We start from the raw sequence: 25,588 nt of genomic DNA, 5'->3' as shown, positions 1-25,588 counted from the left end.
GTTAGTGATCAGGGCTATTTTAAGGGATTTTCTCATATGAAAGTTGGAACTGATTTTGTGCATCTCCTCTGATTTGGCCAAAATGGTTTTATCCCAAGACGTTTGTTTTTCTAAAAAATGATGCCACGTGGTACTGAAGAAATCATGCCAGACATTGCTTCTTGTTAAAGTTTCATTGAATCAAAATTACAAATTATTCTTTGTTTATGGGAGACTTTTCTCAATTTCCAAAATTTATTGTACGAGGGTGCATAAGCAATGATGGTCTATAGTTGAAAGAGTTAATATGTTGGCTGGAACACAGTATGAATGGATAGTGTAAAAGTACTTTCTTTATTGAACATCTCCCGTGTATGTGTACGTTGCCAGTGCGTTAGTGTGTTTCTGGAGCTGGTCCAAAGTGCACCTGTTCAAGTTTGTGTACAACTTGCCTCGTAAATGGTTTACATTCCATACAGCCTCTTTGAAAATGTGCCGGGTTTTAATCATTACAGTGCAATCTTAGTGGGGATTGTGCCTTGTTTGGAATTTGTGTGGCTGTTTCTATTTAAAGTGTGTACATTTTCCATAGTTTGGTTGTTCAGGGCTGGTTCTGTCAAAAAGTTAGAGGACAATGCTGAGAATTGGAATGTTTCAAGTGTTTTAAGGTCCAAGGAGGCTCGGACATTGGCCTTTTCTTGGAATGTGTCCATAGCTTGGTTGTTCACTGTTGGTTCTGTCATAAAGTTCTAGGACAATGCTGAGAATTGGAATGTTTCAAGTGTTTTAAGGTCCAAGGAGGCTCGGACATTAGCCTTTGCTTGGAAAGTGTCCATAGCTTTGATTATCATAGCATTTGGTAAGACATGTTGGAAAGAGCCACCTGTGGTATAAGCTGTATATCTACTTCCTGAGAATGTGTACTGAGGTATACAGTGCATTAATTGACTTACAGCGTGCAGTGATTGGGAGTATGTGATCCGTGCTGGAGGGTATTAAGTGTGTGGCAGCAGACACTATATATGCTTTAGAATATTTAAGAAACTTCTTAAATGGTAAATGGCAATGGTTATGTGTGTACTGAAACAGCTATGCTGGGCTTTGTAGGCTTGCAATAGGTTCCTTTGTGATCAATTGGGAAACAACAGTTTTGATAGTGTCACAATCAAGGTTACAATTTTTTTCATTGAACTAGAGATTATACATGAGACACTAATTTGGTTGATATTTCGATCTGCATTGTATTGTAATTATCAAACTTGGTCATGAAGAATTTATTCATCAGGCAAGATGTTTTTACATGGGAATGGAAAATCTTGTTTGGTAAAACAAAAATGCATTGAAGATCATGTCGCTATCTACAGAAATGATTATATTGAAATAATGATAAATTGAAATAATTGTAGCTCTGCAGATGTACATCTTACCTCCTTCATGTTTAATATGCACTAGCTGTGTCAGTTACAGGACTGTCATGAGATGCCATTACATGGTCACTGAAGGATGTCCCAAAGATCATGCGATTGTGATTGGTATGACGAACACTTGATTGGTATGAAGTTGGTGGTGAAATGGAGTTTACAGAGCAAGAGAGAGAGAAAGATTATTTCACTTATATAGAGATGTGCATGAATGTGTGTGTGTACCGCAGTTTAGCATAAATACCACGCTCAAGCATAGTGTACTGACTCCGAGCTGACCGGTCCTTGTTTTAGCCCCGAGTGCCAGGAAGGCTCTCATCAAGTACCATCTTTTGATGACTTTTGGTATAACACAGTCGTGGATTGAACCCATGATCTTCCGCTCTTCGGGCAGATGCCCTACCACTAGACCACTGAGATGGTCCTGATTTGTATGAGGTACACTTGACTGGTATGATGAACACTTGATTGGTATGACAGCCTCTTGATTGGTATGACCAACACTTGATTGGTATGATGAACACTTGATTGGTATGGCGAACACTTGATTGGTTTGACGAACACTTGATTGGTATGACGAACACTTGATTGGTTTGATGAACACTTGATTGGTATGATGAACACTTGACTGGTATGATGAACACTTGATTGGTATGATGAACTCTTGATTGGTATGACAGCCTCTTGATTGGTATGACGAACACTTAATGGGATGACGAACACTTGATTGGTATGATGAACACTTGATTGGTATGATGAACACTTGATTGGTATGATGAACACCTGATTGGTATGATGAACACTTGACTGGTATGATGAACACTTGATTGGTATGACAAACACTTGACTGGTATGATGAACACTTGATTGGTATGACGAACGCTTAATTTGTATGATGTACACTTGACTGGTATGATGAACACTTGATTGATATGATGAACACTTGATTGGTATGACAGCCTCTTGATTGGTATGACCAACACTTGATTGGTATGATGAACACTTGATTGGTATGATGAACACTTGATTTGTATGATGAACACTTGACTGGTATGATGAACAATTGATTGGTTTGACGAACAATTGATTGGTTTGATAAACACTTGACTGGTATGAACACTTGACTGGTATGAACACTTGGTTTATGTGACGTGAGCTCATCAGACTTGTTCCTGTGAGCTTCGAATGACCATTCTTCGCGGGAGTAGCTTTGTTGTGTGTATTGCAGAATGATGGATGTGGGCCTGGGGATTTGTGCCTGTACTCTGGAGCTGTGTGTGAATTTACATGGGTTGTGGAGTTGGGGATGAAGGCTCTCTTGTGGATAGTTTACACATTTGTGGATCACTAAATCATCAGAATTGCAACACTCGCAGTATTTTGTTTGTTTGATAGGCATTACTTAAAAGTTGACGGATGACAAGATAGACACAATTTTTATGGATAACAACTTCTATAATACTGGGAAAAGCGACGTATTATCTATACCGGAACGTTGCATTTCCCAGTATTAAAGAAGTTGTTAACCATAAAAATTGTGTCTATCTTGTCTGACAGTATTGAGTGAGTGAATGAGTGAGTTGGGTTTAACGCCGCTTTTAACAATATTCCAGTTATATCGCAGCATGTCAGCTTAATGTGGGAGGAAAGCCTAAAGTGATGCAGGTCTCAGACGTTTACCACTTCGGTGAAACCCACGAGCACGGGTATGGTGCTGACAAACCTAGAAACATAATCGGGGCTAACCGTGATTCGAACCCACAATCATAGGTTTCTGGCATGCCGAAGGGATGCAACTCTGCACAGCGACTGGGCCACCCGTGCCCCCTCTGGCAGTATTGAAGTCATGTGGGCATCCTGATAATGTTCCTTAATGCAGGAGCAGGAAGATTATTGGTTGGTCAAAGATGTCAGTTGTGTGCGCAAAAAGTTGTTTTTCAAACACTTGCGATCTTGAATTCTGACTGGAGAAGAAAAGTGATAAGGTATTTGTCAAATTATGAAGCATTCATCATGTTCATGGCTTCTGTTATCAAGTGGTGCTTCTGGGAAGACAAAGAAAGGTTTATGGATTCCGATGTGGTCATGAATCTATACATTTGATACCTCTGTGCATAAAATAATAACAAAAGCAGTTTTAGATATCATCAGAGCAAATGTCAACATACATGAGATGTGTGGCAGACAGTGGTTGTTTGAAGGTATACCCGTGGCAGACAGTGGTTGTTTGAAGGTATATACTTGTGGCAGACCCTGATTGATTGAAGGTATACTTTTGGCACACACTGATTGTTTGAAGGTATACTTGTGGCAGACAGTGGTTGTTCGAAGGTATACTTGTGGCAGACAGTGGTTGTTTAAATGGTGATCTTATGGCAGACACTGATTGTTTGAAGGTATACTTTTGGCACACTTTGATTGTTTGGCAAATGTTCACATGTGGCAAGCACAATGGTTGTTTTGAAGGTATTCCTGTGGTAGACGCTGGTTGTTTGAAAGGTAATCCTGTGGTAGACGCTGGTTGTTTTGAAGGTATTCCTGTGGTAGACGCTGGTTGTTTGAAAGGTAATCCCATGGTAGACGCTGGTTGTTTGAAAGGTAATCCTGTGGTAGACGCTGGTTGTTTGAAAGGTAATCCTGTGGTAGACGCTGGTTGTTTGAAAGGTGATCTTGTGGCAGACATTTGTTTGAAAGGTAATCTTGTGGCAGACATTGGTTGTTTGTAAGATAAACTTCTGACAGCCGCTGGTTGTTTTAAAGGTATTCGTGTTGCAGACATTGGTTGTTTGGAAGGTATTCTTGTGGCAGACATTGGTTGTTTGTAAGATAATCTTCTGACAGACGCTGGTTGTTTTAAAGGTATTCGTGTTGCAGACATTGGTTGTTTGGAAGGTATTCTTGTGGCAAAAGTATAATTGTTCCTTAGGCAGATAATGGTTGTTAAAGAATGAGTCTCATGAGGGTGATATAAACTCCGTTACAAGTTTGCTAAGGAGACAATGAAAGTTAACAAATGCCCACGAGTGCTGTCTGCTGGTGGCCAAATCAGTTAATCTTGTTCTCCCGGAGTACACTTCCACTGCCAGTCAAATGTTTATATTTCCCTGTTGCACGATGGTAATTGCATCATTCACTTCCAGTCCCACTGCTGAGTGCTACTATTGGAAGTAAAACATTATGTGTTTTAGTTGTGTGAACATTAAGTTACAGTCTTCGTCCTGTTTACTTTAGAAAACCTATAACACTATAAAATAGACTAAAACCCTTGTGGCAACGAACACGCAGACAAAGCAGCCAAATCAGCACTAAAATTAATTAAAGTTGGCATCAACCTACCAATATCAAAAAATGAAATTAAAAGTATCACAAAGGAGAAAATCTTCCAAAAGTGGCAAAATAACTATCAGAAATCTGATTGCAAACTAAAACACCTGCTACAAAAGCCACTCAAAAAAACAAAAATCCATCATAAAGCCAAAATAATTGACAGAGTAATAACTAAACTACAAACAGGCCACACTAAGTTAAACTCCCACCTACACCAAATTAAAAAACACCAAACCGGTAAATGCCCCCACTGCAACTTAAAAGAAACGCCTGAACACGTAATACTATATTGCACACATTACCAGCAACACAGAACAACACTCCAATCCACACTAAATTGCAACAATCAAAAGCTTACCTCACCTTTACAGACATACCCTTTTCAACCAAACACCAAATGGCCTGGCGGTCCTGTGCGCGAAATACGCATATGTCGGAAAGCGCACGTTAAATTCCTAATTTAAGTAAGTAAGTTGTGGAGTAATATTTGTCCAAGATTTATTGACATGTTTATTACTCATATGTAAAAGTTTAAATTATTTTTCAGTTATTGCTTTTCCTGTGCCAGTAATCATGGCATCAACTTAAGATGTAAATTTGATGATGTTGGGATTATCTGATATATATGTATCATATATCGCTGTGTATGAGGTGTGTTTTTCATACCTAGAATTATACACATAGTTGAAGAGTTTTGATGTTCTTTTTCATAACCATGACATCTGTGTTATTGAGGGTATATTTGTGTTCTGTTGCTAAAATTGAAATACCCGAGCCAAGGTGTATAAGAGGTAAAGCTGAAATAAGATTTGCTAAAGAAACCCTGTATCCGTTATTTAGATAGAGCAGTCAAAGTTGTCAGAAATCACCTGATACAACATTCTATGGAGGTTTCATCAGATATTGACGCAGAGAGGTATCGTATTGGGGTGTAAGATCTGATTTTAATGAGATTGAGTTCAAGAGTTCAGTGGGCTGTTAAAACCAGCATTCAAACCCCAGATCCCTCACTCACACACGAAGTTGTCTTGCATCTCCGCCAATGTTGTGACCTTTATGAAAGTAAGATCAACCAATACTATTTTCCTATCAGACAAATTACAGATTGTTGCGGTCTACTACCATTGTGCATTATGCAACATGATTTCTCTGGTGACATTTTCCAGAAAGATCAGTATTTGACCTTCATCAATCATTCAATGTGTCATCTCGTGATGTTGGTAAAAATGTCTAGCTTGATGCCAATGACTGCCTCACACTTTGGTGGCAGGAAGGAGTTCTGAAGCAGCCTCTGCACTGATGTTCTAAGCCTTTGATGTTCCTGTAATTGAGGGCCAGTGTTGCAATGGCCTTGAAGTGGGTGGTATTGCCATTCGTGTGGAGTTATGCCCCTTTGCTGAACCTGCTGATTGTTGGCCAAGATCACCCCAATTAACGTACTTGGTTTTGATTGATATGATACATGTATGGATACCAAAAGGTACCTGATGGGTGATGTGTTACATAGTGGATTTATGTGGTATTTGATGTGGTACATATGTGGATACTAATTTGGTACATGATGTGGTATGTATGGGGATACTAAATGATCCTTGATGTACATTAATGGAATTTAAATGGTACTTGATGGTAGACATGGTACATATGTTTAATAGTTAATAGTTCTTGAAGTGGTATGTGTGTATGTGGATACTAAATGGTACTTTTTATGATCCATTTGTTGATACTAAATGATCCTTGATGTACCTTAATGGATACTAAATTGTGCTTGATGATGTGGTACAAATATGGATACTAAATGATACACAGTGATTAATGTCATACATTAATGGATACTAAATGGTGTTTTAATATGTGCCAAGTTCACAATACATGATAATTACCATCTTTCGTGTTTTATACTAAATGTGTTTACAAAATTGGACTTTTATTCCAGACCATATTTGTAGACCATATTTGTAAAATCTCATTGTGTTAACAGCTTTGTAGTCTATTTGATTGTTTTTACATTCTGAATGCTCATGAGGTCAGCCTGTTCCTCTAGGCTTTTGAATGCCACATTGTTATAACTTTAAAAAATGTTTCTGAAAATTCCTTATCGTGTTGATTTAGGTATCTCTGGTTCGTGTTCTGTGTGACAGAGATGCTGGGTTGGATACATCATGATAGGAAAGGCTGGAGAGTGTAATAACATGCTGATTTGGGGAGACAGGCAGTTATTCCGGTTATGGCCTCTTGAAATGTGAAGGGCTCATCTGTAGACTGTTTTCTCATTCAGGAAGCTAATGTTCTCATCAGTTGTCAAATCATTTTCCAAAATGTTCCAAAATGCACTGATGTCCTTAATGGCAGAGATATAATCTCAAGAATATCCCTTTTGTTTACATATTCCCCGTATTTGCTTATTAACATAATGGGTTCATTTTGTAGATTGCAAATTGCAGTATTCTGATGAAGATGCAGTCAGGGTAGATATTCACTTGTTCCCAGCTTCAGGTTGGTGCGACATGTCATCCGATAGCATTTCTGCTCATATGTATTGCATCTGATATCAATTTCCTGTACAAGATGAGATGAGATGACCAGGAGATTATGCAGGAAGGCCTAATTACTTACACTGCAACTTCTACTGATACAACCCCCTGTTGTATGCAGTTATACAACCATCAGTCTCCAACTAACTTGAGTTTAGGTATACGTTGATATATACACTTGATAGATCTGTCTGGCACTGTATGAAGGTACCACTTAGCTTGGCTATCTGTTCATGGTATTGGTTTGATAATTACAACATTGCTCAACAGGATACCTTTGAAATGCTGGTCATAAAGTGAAATGTGATACAGTGGATATCGTATACCACATCAGCAAGTGGCATCTGCCAACCATTTGGAATTATGTAACCCCTGTTATCACCCAATGGCACATGATGGTCATTTAGCCAAAGGAAATGAAACATAAATGGTTAAACCTCTTGTCCAGCAGGTGATTCTGTGCCCGACTTACTGAGAGAGTTGGTCCAACATTTCCGTTCGGGTTCACAGACCAGCATCAACCATGTTTGGAGAGGCTCACATATGCTTTTCTTCTTGATTGTATATACCAGATACTGCAAGGTATCAATATTATTGTATATGTCAGTTAATCAATCACCAAGTACTATCAAAGATTTAGACCGTCTTCTCCATCAAGTGTGGGATATATTCCAGTGTTTAGCGCCAAGAGAATAATTATTTGTGCCTTGGGATTCCTGGTATTCTGGATTGGTACGGTATTATAAATTCCATCATCAGAACCATTAGAGCTTGTTCAGTATGGCCTGATGTTGTGAGTTACACACAAGGAAGCTTTTCGGTGTACTTTGCTGTTTGGATGTTACAAGGAATTCAAGAAAAGGTTAATTCAATTTGTTGGAGTGACTTTTGCTGACGTAATGGCGACTTTGGATTTTTACTGTGATGAGGGTGGCGATGGAGTTCCTAAATACTTTAGAACCGTAAGTAACATTGTTATTTAGTTATTTGACTGTTGTGATTATTTGTGAGACAGTTCCGTTACAGCAATACTTGTTTGAAAAGGTTATATGTTGACGAAAATCTAGGCAAATGGCTGTTTGATGTTCGAGTTGTTTCTTTTCATTTTAAGTTTGCACTTAATGTACATGGATCCAGGGTGTGTGTGTTCTAAACATGAATCCACTTGAAAATTATAGATAATTGGGTATTCGGGGTGCAACGAATACACTATGAGGCGAATACGACTTGTATCATGAATATAGGGTAACAAATATTAATATTTTTTCACAAGTACAATAACAAGTCAGCAGTTGATGTGTTATTATTTATATTCAGTGAAACAATAACAACATAAATTATTTGACATAGTTTGTTAATTATTTATTTATTTATTATACATTCTATATACTGCACTTATCCAGGTACTTTGTAGTATCTGCTCAAATGTGACAATGACCAGTAACCACAATACTGTGAACTTGAATATATAAGAGTGTTGTCTTTGAAGAAATCTATGCATATAATATAATATGTTTTTAAGGATATTTTTAGGATTAGGGTATGTAAATGCACATAGCTGCATATTAAAAAATATTCGATTTTAGTGACCACAAATAATGAATTCAATTCATGAATGGATACGTTTCGATTCACTGAATACTGAGTGAATCGTAACAGCCCTATTGGGTTTACTAAGTTAAATTAATACCTCACACCATGACTTTGTGTACAACATGCTCTTGAAATCTGAATCACATTGTATGCTGCCCATGTGTACTATATTCACTTACTGAGATGAATAAAAAGATACAAAACCAAAAAAAGTGTAATGTAACACAACTAACTCATGTGGTGGAATGTTGTCACAAAAGTTGTATGACGACCAGGCACTAATTGCTATTTATGTTCATCTTGAGCCTTTAGGATAACAATGCTGTATCTGAAAGTGAAAATGTTAAGCAAGACATTAGACTTTCACTTAGTCTTTAACCGTTATCAGTTATTAAATGATGAAGAATGGCCTGTTCCTACTATATTCAATCCCTTGATGCAGTCTGTGAGTGAAATAGTGCTTATACTAATGCATTCCTGAGCAGTTTTGCAGTTTATTGTGCACATTAAGCCAAGTGCACATGCATGTCACAAACACAGACGAGATCAGTGGCAAGGCGTGGCATCTCATTCCAAGTAAATTGCAAGAATGTACATAGGAATTACAGGTTTCACTTTTGCCGACCATGAACATGACATGGGAATAATAATAATATTGCTGCAGACTACGGTACAATAGGTATTATTTATATGTATTTCTGGAAGAGATAAATCTGTTGACTAGCATATTTATAAACTCACTATTAGATCAATTTGTCTGCGATGCTGCATCTTTCTGACATGGAAAGTTTGTGAGTATTGATTGAGTTTGTCTATGGAGAAGTCATTAATGCTTTAATGATTTTTTATGAAGAGTGACAAGATGAAATGGCCAGACAAGTGCGTTGGGGTTTAGATAGAAACCACATAGTATGCATAAGTCATTAGCTGCCGCCAATTGGAAGGTACTCATCCATACTATAGTGCTGCACACAGAGCCCCCAGCAGTTTCTAATCTGTTAAGAAAAGGACATGTATAATGAAATTCTGAAGAGAATTACCATATAAGACTTGTACATTTCAATGAAAAGACTATTTGAGTATTTACTTTCGTGAACAATTTAATTTATTAAACTGCTAGTCTCTATAGTAGACGGCACCCATCTATTGTATAATGCATCTTTCCATCATTGAATAGTGCATCATCCACCCATCATTGTTAATGCATCTTTCCACCCATCATTGTATAATGCATCTTTCCATCATTGAATAGTGCATCATCCACCCATCATTGTTTATGCATCTTTCCACCCATCATTGTATATGCATCTTTCCATCATTGAATAGTGCATCATCCACCCATCATTGTTAATGCATCTTTCCACCCATCATTGTATAATGCATCTTTCCACCCATCATTGTTAATGCATCTTTCCACCCATCATTGTTAATGCATCTTTCCACCCATCATTGTATAATGCATCTTTCCATCATTGGTATGACATGTCTATCCATCTATCATTGTATAATGTATATATCCACCCATCACTTTGTCCAGTGGTGCAGCATATTTGTCACACTTTGATGCAGCCAGTTATGCATTCTGCATTATCCATCATCCACCCTAATTCATCATCCTGTCATTCATATCCATGTTGCTTCATCCAAATATTGGGTCGTCAGACTCACTGACTTGCATAGATCGATGCTCATGATGTAAATCACTGGATTATCTGGCCCAGACTTAATTATCTATATAGACCGCCGTCACCTTCCATTCAACTCCACTTTGTTACATCTACCCACTTTCCAATCAAATTAATTTTCCCCTATGCCCCTTGCCCCATCCACCCAAACACTCAGCATTTATGATTAATTATCAAAAAGATTCTTTCAAGATCTGTGAGTAGTTTCCAGCAGTCATGATAATTATGTTACACAGTCCCAACAGATTCATGAGTTAACCCCCATGGTCAGCCTGTTCCTCACCAGAGGTCCCACATGGTCCTGTATGTATGTCTGGGCATTATCTACACTATGTCTGCAGGTCCTGTAGCTAATGTTGTATAATGCTGCAGTGCTCCAGCTATAACACTGGTAGAGTGAGTGGATTGGGTTTAGCCTGTGGTGGTGGCGTATGTATTGTATTGGTTTTAGCCTGTGGTGGTGGCATATGTATTGTATCGGTTTTAACCTGTGGTGGTGACGTATGTATTGTATTGGTTAAAACCTGTGGTGGCGGCATATGTATTGTATTGGTTTTAACCTGTGGTGGTGACGTATGTATTATATTGGTTTTAACCTGTGATGGTGACATATGTATTGTATTGGTTTTAACCTGTGATGGTGACGTATGTATTGTATTGGTTTTAACCTGTGATGGTGACGTATGTATTGTATTGGATTTAACCTTTGGTGGTGACGTATGTATTATATTGGTTTTAGCCTGTGGTGGTGGCTATGTATTGTATTGGTTTTAACCTGTGGTGGTGACGTATGTATTGTATTGGTTTTAACCTGTGGTGGTGACGTATATATTGTATTGGTTTTTAGCCTATGGTGGTGATGCATCTATTGTATTGGTTTTAGCCTATTGTATTGGTGGAAGATTCATTGTATTTGTTTTAGCCTGTGGAGGTGGTGGAAGATTCATTGTATTGGTTTTAGCCTGTGGTGGTGGTGGTAGATGTATAGTATTGGTTTAAGCCTGTGGTGGTGGTGGTAGATCTATTTGTCTGTTATGGCCTAAGCCTGTGGTGGTGGTAGATCTATTTGTCTGTGATAGCCTAAGCCTGTGGTGGGGATAGATCTATTTGTCTGTGATGGCCTAAGCCTGTGGCGGTGGTAGATCTATTTGTCTGTGATGGCCTAAGCCTGCGGCGGTGGTAGATCTATTTGTCTGTGATGGCCTAAGCCTGTGGCGGTGGTAGATCTATTTGTCTGTGATGCTCTAAGCCTGTGGCGATGGTAGATCTATTTGTCTGTGATGGCCTAAGCCTGTGGCGGTGGTAGATCTATTTGTCTGTGATGGCCTAAGCCTGTGGCGGTGGTAGATCTATTTGTCTGTGATGGCCTAAGCCTGAGGCGGTGGTAGATGCAGTAGACTGTGTTCTTAGGTATGATAAATCAGCCACAGGAAAGTAGCTGAGCCATGTTTGATTAAATCATTGACTCACAGCTGCCTTTTAAGACCAGGTAATGTCCATGTTTATTCGCAGGTTCAGTTGACATTGATCCCTAACATGTACTTTATGTAATGGAGATTATATCTCTGTTTGTATTGTGTATTGGTGCAGTGCCATTTCTGGTGGCAATCAATGCTATAGTTTATATACACGATTAATTGAAATTATTTGTTACAGTTTGTAGTTCCATGGATCATGACATTTGATTGTCTTGATATCGATCAGGAATTGGTTGAATGCTGTGATGTTCATGGATCAGTAAATGCTTTACACTGTATTGTCAGCAATATCATGATGGGCCAGACAAACTAGTGGTTGGTAGATTTAGAAAAGATCAGTGCCAGTAATTAATGCTTCAAGTTTGTTCGTTTTGTTTGGTTTTTGTGTGTGTCTTTTTTTTACAGACAAATTATTATTTTTATATCAGGCCAGCCTGTATCACAGTCCCTGAACTATATTATTTCCCCTTTTGCCGAGCCCTTTCTAACATGTTATAGCTGTAAATGAAGCAAGTCTATATTTTCCACAGGTTCTGAATCTCCCATCTCACTTAGGTTCCTTTTCAATTTAAATGGAGTTTGTATCTGTCAAAATTATGTATTTTCAGAGACTAAGCATAAGTCTTATATCAGGGACAAGTTGACTTCTTCTGTCCCAGCATGAACATATGTTCAAAGGAAATATTGCTGTTACAATGATATGTTATTCTGCAACTTTGTTGAATTGAAAGTGTTGCACTGTACACATCAATAGATTCGCCAGAGAACAACAGGGGAGTCTCTTGTATTAGTCAGAACCATTATTCATTGTAGACATCAAAAATGTATTTTCCAGTCCCCCTAGTGAGATTTCAATTGAAGAATAGGTCTCCAGTACCTTATGATGGTCTTCCTGTAGGGATTCTAGGAATGAATAGGTCTCCAGTACCTTATGCTTGTCTCTCTGTGGGGATTCCAGGGAATATAGGTCTCCAGTACCCAATGATGTTCTCTCTGTAGGGATCCCAGGGAAGAATAGGTCTCCAGTACCCCATGCTGTTCTCCCTTTAGGGATTCCAGGAATGAATAGGTCTCCAGTACCTTATGCTTGTCTCTCTGTGGGGATTCCAGGGAATATAGGTCTCCAGTACCCAATGATGTTCTCTCTGTTGGGATCCCAGGAAAGAATAGGTCTCCAGTACCCCATGCTGTTCTCCCTTTAGGGATTTCAGGAATGAATAGGTCTCCAGTACCTTATGCTTGTCTCTCTGTGGGGATTCCAGGGAATATAGGTCTCCAGTACCCAATGCTGTTTTCCCTTTAGGGATCCCAGGGAAGAATAGATCCACAGTACCCCATGCTTGTCTCTCTTTAGGGATCCCAGGAATGAATAGGTCTCCAGTACCCCATGCTGGTCTCTCAGTATACCAGGGAAAAATAGGTCTCCAGTACCCCATGCTTGTCTCCCTTTAGGGATTCCAGGGAGAGAATAGGTCTCCAGTGCCTGATGCTTATCTCCCTTTAGGGATTCCAGGAATGAATAGGTCTCCAGTACTCCATGCTTGTCTTCCTTTAGGGATTCCAGGGAAGAATAGGTCTCCAGTGCCCGATGCTTATCTCCCTTTAGGGATTCCAGGAATGAATAGGCCTCCAGTACCCCATGCTGGTCTCTCTGTGGTAATTCCAGGGAAGAATAGTGTCCCTGTATGCTTGTGACAAGAGCCACTAAACAGGGATAAGGTGGTTACCAAACGATAGCTGCCATTGGTTTGCCTGGCCAGGATTATTCCAGGGTAGAATCAGTTACAAGAGCCAATGAATGTGGAAGGTGGTAACAGCATGTGACCTGACCAGTTCTGTGCCATCATACCCTAACGATGTGGATAGTTGCTTATGCAGTCAACCACTGGTTTCCCTGGCCTGTGCCCCGTTCACATTGTGGTTGTATTGCTGTGACTGTTGTAAGTCTATGTTAAAGTATAGGAGTTACGGTCATCTTAGTGCCAAGATCCTTTTATGGAATTGAACCCTGGATTATTTACAGGACCCTGAGATGTGGCTGAAATATTGCTGACTGCAGCAAAAACTCACCAATAACTCATTGCTATGTAACTATCAGGCAGTGGAAACATGTTCTGTTGTAGGGCATTAATTACCTGGCCACATGTTCATGATTTCTCAAGCTAATATTGATCAGGGACATGTGTATGCTATTCATAGAAAATTCATGGTTTTATGTGATAGCGTAGAGACTAGTATTGTGGTGGCCACAAGGTCGTCATAATAATCAATTATATAATAGCTAATCAGGATGGTATGTTACAATGCAGACATGCCATCCTACAATTGTTGAGTAATCAATTTTTGTATGCTTGTTCTTTTGAAAGCTTGTCTGACTTGTGGATAAATGATATGGATTGTTTTTTAAGACGAAGCCTACAGTATGGTCACAGGGTAGATTCCTGTTCCTGAAAGTGATCTTCAAAAAGTCACTATATTACTGTGAGGGAGTTATGGCATAGTCTTACTACAAAGATCGCTTTGATTCAGTGTTTTCGCAATATACATTGGCCTGTAGGCCAGAGCCTGACAGATTTGTTCTTTGGCTGATAGTTTTATATTTCAGCAGGCCCTTTTGGCCTGCAGTTATATTTTAAGCTGAAAACATTGTAAATGAATCATAACACTGACATTGCTTCGTGAAACAGGGTCCAGCTTCAAAACACTCCTCTACTAGTCTTTCAACAAAGTAGGCCAGTGTACCGGCCTCACTGTAGCCACGTCAAAATAATATATATTTCATAAACAGTAGGATCAGACCTTTCAAATGGTGTATGATATATAGTAGCAAAGATGATCATTTCTTGATAAATATAGGCTTCATCTATTGCCACAGAGTGAGTGAGTGAGTTGGGTTTAACGCCGCTTTTAACAGTATTCCAGTTATATCATGGCGTGTTAATGTGGGAGGAAAGCCCAAAGTGATGCAGGTCTTGGACGTTTAACACTTTGGTGAAACCCACGAGAACAGGTACAGTGCCCCCCTCTATCACCACAGAGTTTTTGGGAGCACTAAAGCTTCTGGTTGGCTTGTTGTGATTTGTAAGCTAAATTGTTCAGGCCTGCAGTTTTTCCTCAGGGCTAACAGTTTTTGAAATGTGCTGGCCCTTAAGGCTCTTAGTTTACTCTCCTGGGTTTCAGACACTGCTTTGATCACAAAGAGATCTTAGAGTTCACCTGTAGTAGTCAACGTTAAAGTGTGGGAGTTATGATCATAGCATTGTGGCATTATCTGCTGTTCATGTGTATGTGTTGCTAATGGAGTCAGGACCAGACATTTTTCAGAGATTGATATTATGAGCATCATCCATGATGTTTGTATATGATGACATGCAATCAACCATGTCACCATGGTTTTGTTTGGTTTGTTGTTTAACGCCGCACTCAGCAATATTCCTGCTATATGATGGCGGTATGTAAATAATCAAGTCTGGACCAGACAATCCAGTGATTGACATCATCAGCATCGATCCACACAATTGGGACCAATGACAGGCATCAACCAAGTCAGTGAGCCTGGCCACCCAATCCCGTTAGTTACCTCTAACGACAAACATAGTCGCCTTTTACAGCAAACATGGGTTGCTGAAGACCAATTCTACTCCGGATCTCCATGGTCTTTATTTTGTACGTATTCATTTCAGAAGATGCCATGAAATGTTTCCTTATTTTCCCATTGGAAACAAATTTTTCAGCCATTGTTAGCTCAAAAACACCCTGGATCTTCAAAAATATGTCAAATTATCTGTAATTGGAAAAAAGCGGAGGTCAAAGGAAATGGGGTTTAACGTCGCTTTCAAGATTTTTGCACTTATACGGCAATGTGCGTGCTTGCGTGCGTGTGGTCTCACCAGTCCTTGCTTTTGCCCCTTAATGCCAAGCCCCAGGCAGGCAATAACAACATCTTTTAGCGTCTTTTGGTATGATGTGGCATGGGCTGAATAACAGAGTACCAATGTTGGACCATAGTGCCAATACACATTCTTCTTGAACAGCATCTTAAGGAATGCCACATTGGATGTTTGTGTTGAAAAACCCAGTGATGCTACAAGTAGATGATAATGTAAGCCTCATTTGGGGACTAAGCAGCACATGGAGTGTGCACTTGATGGTTACCTTTGTATGATGTACCGAGGATTTGGCTACAAACATAAAGATTACAAGGAACATATTCTATAGTAACATTTGTAAATGGCAGCTTCCTAACCATCCATCCCACGACCCTGACATGTCAGGCTTCCAACATGGCACCCATGGTGAAACGATTCTCGTTGGTATGTTTATCTCATATCAACCAATGCGAACAACAGGAATCAATAGAGGAATCCATGTCAGTTCAACGCTGGAGTCCGAGACTACAATAACTCCTTCCCCAAGGACCAAAACTTCATTAGAGATTGGTGCTTTCTACATCCAGAAATCAGTGGAGAATTGTCATATTTTCTGTTTGTCCGCCATTAGCAATGGAGCTGATTTGTGTATGTGAGGCTCACCATTTAATATTAACATTGTCAGCGGGAGAGAAGACAATTGTTTTATAACTTACCAGTCCCAACTTAATTAGTGGTGAAAGCTGGTTATGAGACTGTCATTTGAGAATGGATTGTGTATTGTTGAAGAGTTGATGAGCAACTTGCTTTAGGAAACAGTGTGTATGATACAGTGATATTAGTCTGTATTTGATTGATGATGTGGTCACTGAGAGGTGTGTCACTTCTGATTTGATTATTGGGTGGCGTTTATGGTTCTATGATTTTATTGATAGGAAGGTGTATTAGAGAATCTGCCTTAAAGACGGTGTTTCATCTGTTTGATTACAATGATTACAATTTTTCACCTCTCAAAACACTCTTCATTGTGTTTTGTGTCATTCTCCTCCTCTTCATCATCACATTCCCTTTATTATGGTCATCACCATCATCATCATCTTCATCCTCTTCATCATCATCATCATCAGCAGCAGCAGCAGCACCATCATCATCAGCAGCAGCAGCAGAAGCAATATCATCCTTAATTATTGTCATTGTCATCATTGTCATTGTCATCATTAACGTCCACTTCTTCATCCTCAACATCACATTCCCTTAATTATCATCATCATCATCATCATTGTCATCAAGATCATCATCGACATCCACCTCTTCATCAACGTCACATTCCCTTAATTATTGTCATCATTGTCATCATCATCATCATCATCATCATTGTCATCAAGATCGACATCCACCTCTTCATCAACGTCACATTCCCTTAATTATTGTCATCATCATCATCATCGTCATCAAGATCATCATCGACATCCACCTCTTCATCAACGTCACATTCCCTTAATTATTGTCATCATTGTCATCATCATCATCATCATCATCATTGTCATCAAGATCATCGACATCCACCTCTTCATCAACGTCACATTCCCTTAATTATTGTCATCATCATCATCATCGTCATCAAGATCGTCATCGACATCCACCTCTTCATCAACGTCACATTCCCTTAATTATTGTCATCATTATCATCATCATCATCATCATCATTGTCATCAAGATCATCGACATCCACCTCTTCATCAACGTCACATTCCCTTAATTATTGTCATCATCATCATCATCATCATCATCATCAAGATCATCATCGACATCCACCTCTTTATCAACGTCACATTCCCTTAATTATTGTCATCATTGTCATCATCATCATCATCATCATCATCATTGTCATCAAGATCCATCATCGACTTCCACCTCTTCATCAACATCACATTCCCTTAAATATTTTTGTCGTCATCATCATTCTTCTTATTATTATTGTCATATGTCCACCATAATCAAACATCATGATGATCATCATCACCATCCTCCTCATGCCATATCAACTGCTGTTACATCCATGCTGGTCACACTTATCAATGTCATGTATACAGCTGATATCCTGACACGGGAGAGCGGCAATGATATATCAGTTTGATCAGCACTTCTCCACCAGGCCAGTCGGTGTTTGATCACATTACCCAGATATGGAGGCGAGTTAATCAGTGTTCTATATCCTGGCTCGTCCCTCACGACTACTTCATTACAGCCTCTAATTAAAGATAAATATGTTCTGTACATACACTGTAAGTTAGACATGTTGGATAGGAAATGTTTCTATTCGTGAGTGTTATTGAAAAGAATAAATGAAATATGACAGTTGACACCGGTGGTGATGGACCGGTGGCAACAACTCCAGGCATTGTGACTATTGAATAGTGATTGATCAACGGTTGCATATGATATGGCCAGAATCTTACAATGGACTTGGAGGTATTTTCATGATTATGGAAAGGGTTTTGTTGCTATTGTTTTAGCTCTACACCCGGAGGTCTGCTCTAGATGTGCTGTACTTTATTGAAATGAACATAAAGACATGACCATGTCATATTCTCGGTGGGATGGGTAGGGGGTGGTGTGATTAGGTGGACAGAATATGTGTGTGAAAGAAGAAGAAACGTGACCAAAAAAATATTTTTGACTGGTATTTTTAGTAAATGCTGATGTCGGTCCCTCAATAATCTTAATCATTACAGAAAGAATTTGAAATTGTACACTTGTACAGTTGTATTGTACTTGTCAAAATGAAAGATTGAAATCTTTGAGTTTTTATTTGACATCCGACCTTAAAGGGTGGAATTATATAGTTATACCAAGGAATTGCATCCGTCCGCCCTTCCGAATACATTGTTTTGTGCCACTAATAAGCACAACTATGGCATAGATACTTTTCAGATTTTGTGAATGCTTTCTATACCAATAGGAGAGGTGCAGTGCGAAGTTTTACTTCAATATTTGGATTTTCTGAAAAAATACAACTATTTTTCATTCTTTTACTTAGAATGTTTTTACTTAAACATTTATGCGACCTATAACTTGAAACTTCTGCATGGGTCCTTTTTCCAATTGGAGGTACAGTTTCGTTACCAATAGGAGAGTTGCAGTGCAAAGTTTGATTTTGATATGTGTATTTTCTGAAAAAGTATAATTTTTTCATGTTTTGAACTTAATATTTTTTACTTAATCTTTTTAGCAACCTATACCGGTAACTTGAAGGCTACTTCATGGATTCTTGTCCAGTTGGGGGTACAGTTTCTATACCAATAGGAGAGGTGCAGTGAAAAGCTTGATTTCAATAAGTGGATTTTCTTGACAAAGTACTTCAGGTGATGTTGGAGTCAAGGTTGGGGGTATTAGTGAGCCCTGCTCACTTTTTGCCTAGTTCAATTACTTAATCAGTCTGTTCCTGCTTACATTTGTACAAATTAATAAAAAAAGAACTTCCAGTCATCTATTCACAGATAGGAAATAAAAGAGTTGATGAGCTGCTGTTATAATGAGCGTGTGTCGCTTGAGTTGGCGCTGTTGTACAGTTGGGTTGTACTAATTGTTGTGTCATATAATCCTTTCCTGATAGATGTTTTAAAGTAAGGATGTTTATTTGCCTGAATAGGAAGCAGTGTTGCAGATGACATCATGTGGAACATACTGCATTGGACTGAATGCTACCCCTGTGGGTATGTTTCGGTTTTTCCAGTCTTGATTCCGAGCTGAGCTGGTGGTTTGATTGAGTGTGGTTCTGGGCATAGATAAAAGGATCTGAGAGTAATATGATTAAACTTCATTTTATGACAGATGATGCTGACGGCTCCATGTCCTGATGCACTGGAGCTTAGTAGTGGATATGGCCACATGAAGCAATTTCATTACTGCAGAGAAACGTGACACAGAGTTTCTATTAGTCCAATTGCACAAAGGGCAGTTTGGCAATAATGATGTAATAATTTGTAGAAAAGTAGTCTTTCAACTGCTTCAAAATGATGAGAATATTTTCACTTGTCATTTGGTGTCACAGTCGTGTCCCCTTGGTTACATGAGCAGAATGCAATTGGGCAATGTTCAAAATTCAGCGGAAGAGATAAGAGGTCCTTGTCATAACCCTAATGGTACAAAATTAATTATTTAGATGGTCTTATTAATCATGCAGCAGGGTACCATTGGAGGACACCAGGTTTCCCTTACTTTCTGAAAATGTTTAGCTTTGTTTATTGTTTGACGCAGGCCTGTAAATGTTAGAGTCTCACCAGATAATCAAGTGACTGACCTCATGATCATTTTAACTTCTTTGATATGCATTTAGAAGTTGGAGTACTAAGTAAGGATAAGAATTTATGGATGAACAACTTCTTTATTTCAATTAAGAGCGACGTTTTGGTGTAGGTTCTAACACCGTTATCAAGCAAGATCACCAAAACATCGCTCTTAATTGTAATAAAGAAGTTGTTCACCCATAAATTCTTATCCTTACTCATGATCATTGATCTATGCAATTAGGATACAATGACATGAATCAACCTAGTCAGTGAGCCTGACCACCGAATCCCATTTGTCAACTCTTACAGCAAGCATGGGTTGCTGAACACCAATTTTAACCCAGATCTTCACAGGGGAATGATTAGGTCATATGTGCATTTACATTAAGTTTCAGGCACATTTGATAATATTATTTGCCATTCATGGTATCATAATTAAATGCAGTGATGCAATTTTCAACCTCTGTAAAGAGTGAGTGAGTGAGTATGGTTTTACGCATCTTTTAGCAATATTCCAGCAATATCACGGCTGGGTTCACCAGAAATGGGCTTCACACATTGTACCCATGTTGGGAAGCGAACCCAGGTCTTCGATGTGACGAGTGAACGCTTTAACCACTAGGCTACCCGACCGCGCCACCTCTGTAAAGAAGGTTGGGAAATCAACATTGAAAATTGATTCTTCAATCTCATCAACAGCCTTGGTATTTGAATCTGAAGCCAGCCTCCAATGATTGTAGAAATAGGGTTAATTTCACAATTCACTCAAATAAATTGATTTCCTTTTGTTTTTATGTACTGCTCTCTTAGGAAGAGTGGAGATATTGCCACTGTGAGGGGATTAAGAGGATGTATTACTGTGCAGTGAACTAATACTAGTCAAATATCTGATTATGTTTTCCATTGGTTTTGTTGTTGAGGAATTTCAGTTGTCAAAGCAGTAAAAGGTCATGCTTTAATGATTGGACAAGGGATGTATTCATGCTACCGCATGGGGTAGGAACAGAATCCGTTTTGAGTGTTACGAAAAAGAAATGTATGAAGTAAAATCTCGTTAACTTGAGAGTCTTGGGGATCATTGAATTAATATTGGTTAAAAATATTCAGATATCTGTAGTTGGAGATCTGATATTTGAACAAGGTGCCTATGAGGAATCTACTGGGACTAGGAAATCACCATTAGGTGTTAAATGATTGACTATGCGTTAATGGAGGTTGATGAAATCGGGTTCCATTGTACGCGTACACTGTTTCTGATGTTTGTTGGGAAGGGGGTAGATTGTTACGAAAATGTGTTATACTCCTTACAATGAAAAACGTGTATAATTTTTAGCAGTGACTGGAAAAATTGTGTCTCAAGCGAAAATCCCAGGCCTCCAATGTGTCATGGTGATCTTTAATGACTTGATGTGTCATGGCAGGGATTTTCCAGGATTCATAATAAACCCCCTCTGATTGAAACAGCTGGTTTGACGGCCGCATCACCGCGGAAGCTAATATTCATAGAATAGTACTATTTTCAGTCATTGTCGGTAGGCATATTTAAATAATTATATCTACAATTACAGGTTACAAAATGCACAGATGCGGTTACTACAATATTCAAAGGATGTGTGGCAATACATTGCGTGCAGAAAAACGCGACAGAAATCTACAATGGGAATGTATTTACGTTTTGGAAACAACAGAGAGCTTGGAATTTGGGCGCTTTTCTATATACGACTGTGACGTCATATCTTTTGCGTCACAATGAGTGATATGATGTCATAATGGTGACGCACGATGTAGAGCGGAAGCCTTGCAAAGCTTCTTTTGTTTTCTTTAGGGATGCCCACCTCATGTTAGCTTACCAAGTTTCTGTGCTTATATGCTTTCAATGCCTGTCATATGTTCGAGTGAAGTATTACGGTGTAAACAAACTGCTTGAGTATATACAGCACATATTTTGTTCGAGATTTTTCTTTTTACTGACTACATGTGTCATGGTGATATTTACTGACTCGATGTGTCATGATATTTACTGTCTTGATGTGTCATGATATTTACTGACAATGTTTCATTATATAAATTATGTTGTGTCGTGGTGATATCTAATGATCACAAATCATGAAAATATTTAATTATGATGTGTCATAATATGATGAACAGGTGCTCAATATGACTCAAAGCTAACTGTAACCTGTTATCAAATATGGAAATGGCAATCTAATGTCACTGGCTATAATCATACACCTGTCTCACCCATTCCCAGTTGGACGTTGGTCCTCTTCCTCATCAGTGTAACAACAGCCATGATAATGATGCTGATGTGTCTGTGTTCCAGGATGACATGGTCTGCCTCAGCTGCATTGCACCCTCCAAGGACAGCAGCTCCATCGACCGTGTCTGTCTGGCCGCTGAGGGGTTCGGGAACCGCATGTGCTTTCTTGAGAATATATCAAGCAGAGTAAGTTTTCTGGATAGTAGTAGTTGTAATGTAGCATTTTGTAAAACATTATTTTATGATTTTAAACTTGCAGCATGCCTATAGCATTGTTTAGAAAGTCTAGATTTCTTCCGTTTCTGAAAATGAAGAGATTCTATGGTAATTTTTTCAAGAAAAACAATTGAAAAGAGAAAACTTTACAGTGTTTATCATTAAAGACATTAACAGTTAATCTAGGCGTAAGATGATATCTTTTATTGCTTTGGACAAAATGGGTGTATTAAATCATGGTTATTGACTGTTTATCAAAAAAAGTGAGTCATATCTAATCTGAAAAGAACGGAAAACAAGCTGAAGAGAATTAAATTGGAATCCAATTGGAATTATACTCTGAAAAACAAGCAACTAATATTTTGATTGAAAGGTGAGCTACAGAACTTTGCAGACTGATGATCAGTTGGGTAGTTTCTCTGTCTAAGTGAGGCCCATAAGTTCTGAGATTTAATTTCAGGTCGGCTGTCAGGTAAGGTGATATCAACCTTATGCTTGGAAAGGGGCCATGCATATTCATTACTCTTACATACCATGCCTAAGTCTCCAGGGACACTTTCTTTAAACTTCTACATGTGCATTTGTCTCTTGTATAAACAGTTTATAATGCAGTGAAACCTTGTTAAATTCAAGTCAAAGGTATGTGGAATTATCCAGTTCTTTTCTGGAGAGTTTCTAGTAGAACATCAGGTGCATATAGATTCCACTTGGACAATGAAAATATATTGTTTTAGGCGATGTATAATAGAGTTTGCCATAGCAAGGTTTCATTGTATTTTATAATGTGTATACATATTTATATATATATATATTTATATCTGGTTTGATATCTGCATATTGATTTCCTATCTGGTAAAACTGAAGCATCTTTGTGATGGTGAAACAAAAAAGTATTTTGGTTAAAGTCTGCAATACAAGCTGAATACGTCTAAACAACTCAGCACTGCGAATTGCGGTGCTTTTGACGACTGGGTCGCCTTCATCCCCTGATTTTAATGAGGTTGCTATGGTTACCTACAAAAATATTACCTTGCCTAAAGTATTCCTGTAGTAAGGCTCACAAGAAACAAAATCCCAAATTGCAATAGTCCGTAATATCTATTTATGGACAGATCTGTGAGGTTGGAGAAAATGTATGCATCTGCCAAAAGAAAATGTAATCTCATTTGCTTTTTTAAAAGGAAAGAGTGAATTTGTAAAAATGTAATTTTGAACCAGGTATATTTTAACCATTAATATGTTTGATTATTTTTTTTGCAACCATATGAGTAGGTTCATCACATCACATGTCCATACAGCCGAGAGGTGGTTTGTTGCTGGTTATACATAGATTGTTAAACATGCTTAGTCCCCTCAACATAGGAATGATCAAGCACGAGAGTCTGAATTCACTTCACTTAGATTCCCACAGAGTGGTCTGCCCTTGGCTGGCAGTAGAGGGTGGTGTGATGGTTTATCTGCACCAATTTTCAGCAACCACTGCAGCACTTGTTCTGAAAAGACTTTATTGAAGAGCTTGTGGCATTTGGAAATAGTCCTTTAAAATAGTCATTAATGCATATCGCCTTTAGATGCGATTGACGTAGTAATTACAAATAGATGCTGCTTGTGTATGCTGCTTGAGACCTAGAGACTAATCCTGCTTGTATAACATGTAGACATGGTGCTAATGCTTTGATAGTCCAGATGCTCCTCTGTATACAGATCAACCAGATGCTGTGACTTTAACGCAATGCTATGCTATCTGAACACAAGGCATGTTCTGTGTAGGGATGGCCAGAAAATACCTGACTTTACTACATGTTGCTGGTCAGGTTTTTCAGGAGTAATCATAGGGAGTTCAAGAACACCCAATTCTTTCATATTTCTATAGTCAATCTGTCATGGCATAGTAATATGAAAGAATCTTGTGTTCTTTAACTTCTTTTGAGTAGTACATTCTATGTTATTATATTGAGTGAGTGAGTTGGGTTTGTTGCCGCTTTTAAAAGTTTTACAATTATATCATGGCGTGTCAGCTTAATGTGGGAGGAAAGCATGAAGTGATGCAGGTCCCAGACGTTTACCACTTCCGTGAAACCCACGAGCATGAGTATGGTGCTGACAAACCTAGAAACATAATCGGGGCGAACCGGGATTCGAACCAACAATCATATTTTTCTGGCGTGCCCAAGGGATGCAACTCTGCACAGCGAATCGCGGCACCTTAGACGACTGGGCCACCCATGCCCCCTGTTATTATATTGAAAAAGTATTAAGTATACTAAGAACGTCTGTGTGTTGCGGTTGCCATGCTCTCAATAATGTCATGTGTCTGAGTTGGATCACTTTGGCATATTACGATTCCATTGTATAGGGCTATGAGTGAGTATGGTTTTACACCATATATTCCAGCAATATCACGGCAGGGGACACCAGAAATTGGCTTCACACATTGTGCCCATGTCAGGAATCGAAACCCTGGTCTTTGGCATGACGAGCGAACACTTTAACCACTAGGCTACCCGACCGCTCCTATGCTGAGTTAACAAAGATGAAACTACCCCAGTGAAACAGAGTGACCGATGACAATTCTTCTTGTTTATTTTTAGAATGGAAATACCGGTGTGTTATTTCACTTCCATATGGTTATTTTTGCGATACATTTTCATTACTGCTAATTGAAAACAGGTATAATGTAGGGTCAGATAATACTAATAGAGTCAAAAGTAAATACTGTATTTTGACTGGCCAGCCCTTGAACTTCCCAGTCCAAGTCATATCTTACCAGTCAATGTCTGGAAGAGAAACTCGGGTCAGAAATGCCTGCTTCCCAGGTCCTCATGCTTGCCACTCATGCCACGCGAGCCAACTTAAATGTGAATGTTGGTTGTTTTTTGTGTTGTTTGACAGTGCACTCTGTAACATTCCACCTATATCATGGCGGTCCGAAAA

At 38.8% G+C, this 25,588-nt stretch overlaps 1 protein-coding gene across 1 annotated transcript in view; it reads left to right on the top strand.

Annotated features, from left to right (window-relative positions):
- Window positions 1-25,588, top strand: part of LOC139443967 (ryanodine receptor-like) — a 203,752-nt gene that overhangs the window by 42,314 nt on the left and 135,850 nt on the right. The window contains exon 2 of the mRNA XM_071224857.1: window positions 22,502-22,624. Within this exon, the coding sequence (XP_071080958.1) occupies window positions 22,502-22,624 (123 nt within the window). The remainder of the gene's footprint in view (window positions 1-22,501; window positions 22,625-25,588) is intronic.

This window comes from Haliotis cracherodii, unplaced genomic scaffold, assembly GCF_022045235.1.
Source record: "Haliotis cracherodii isolate W230 unplaced genomic scaffold, xgHalCrac1.p SCAF_5, whole genome shotgun sequence".
NCBI classification, from domain to species: Eukaryota; Metazoa; Mollusca; class Gastropoda; order Lepetellida; family Haliotidae; genus Haliotis; species Haliotis cracherodii.
Note: the sequence above shows the minus strand (reverse complement) of the source record. Positions and strands in the feature narration are given on the sequence as shown.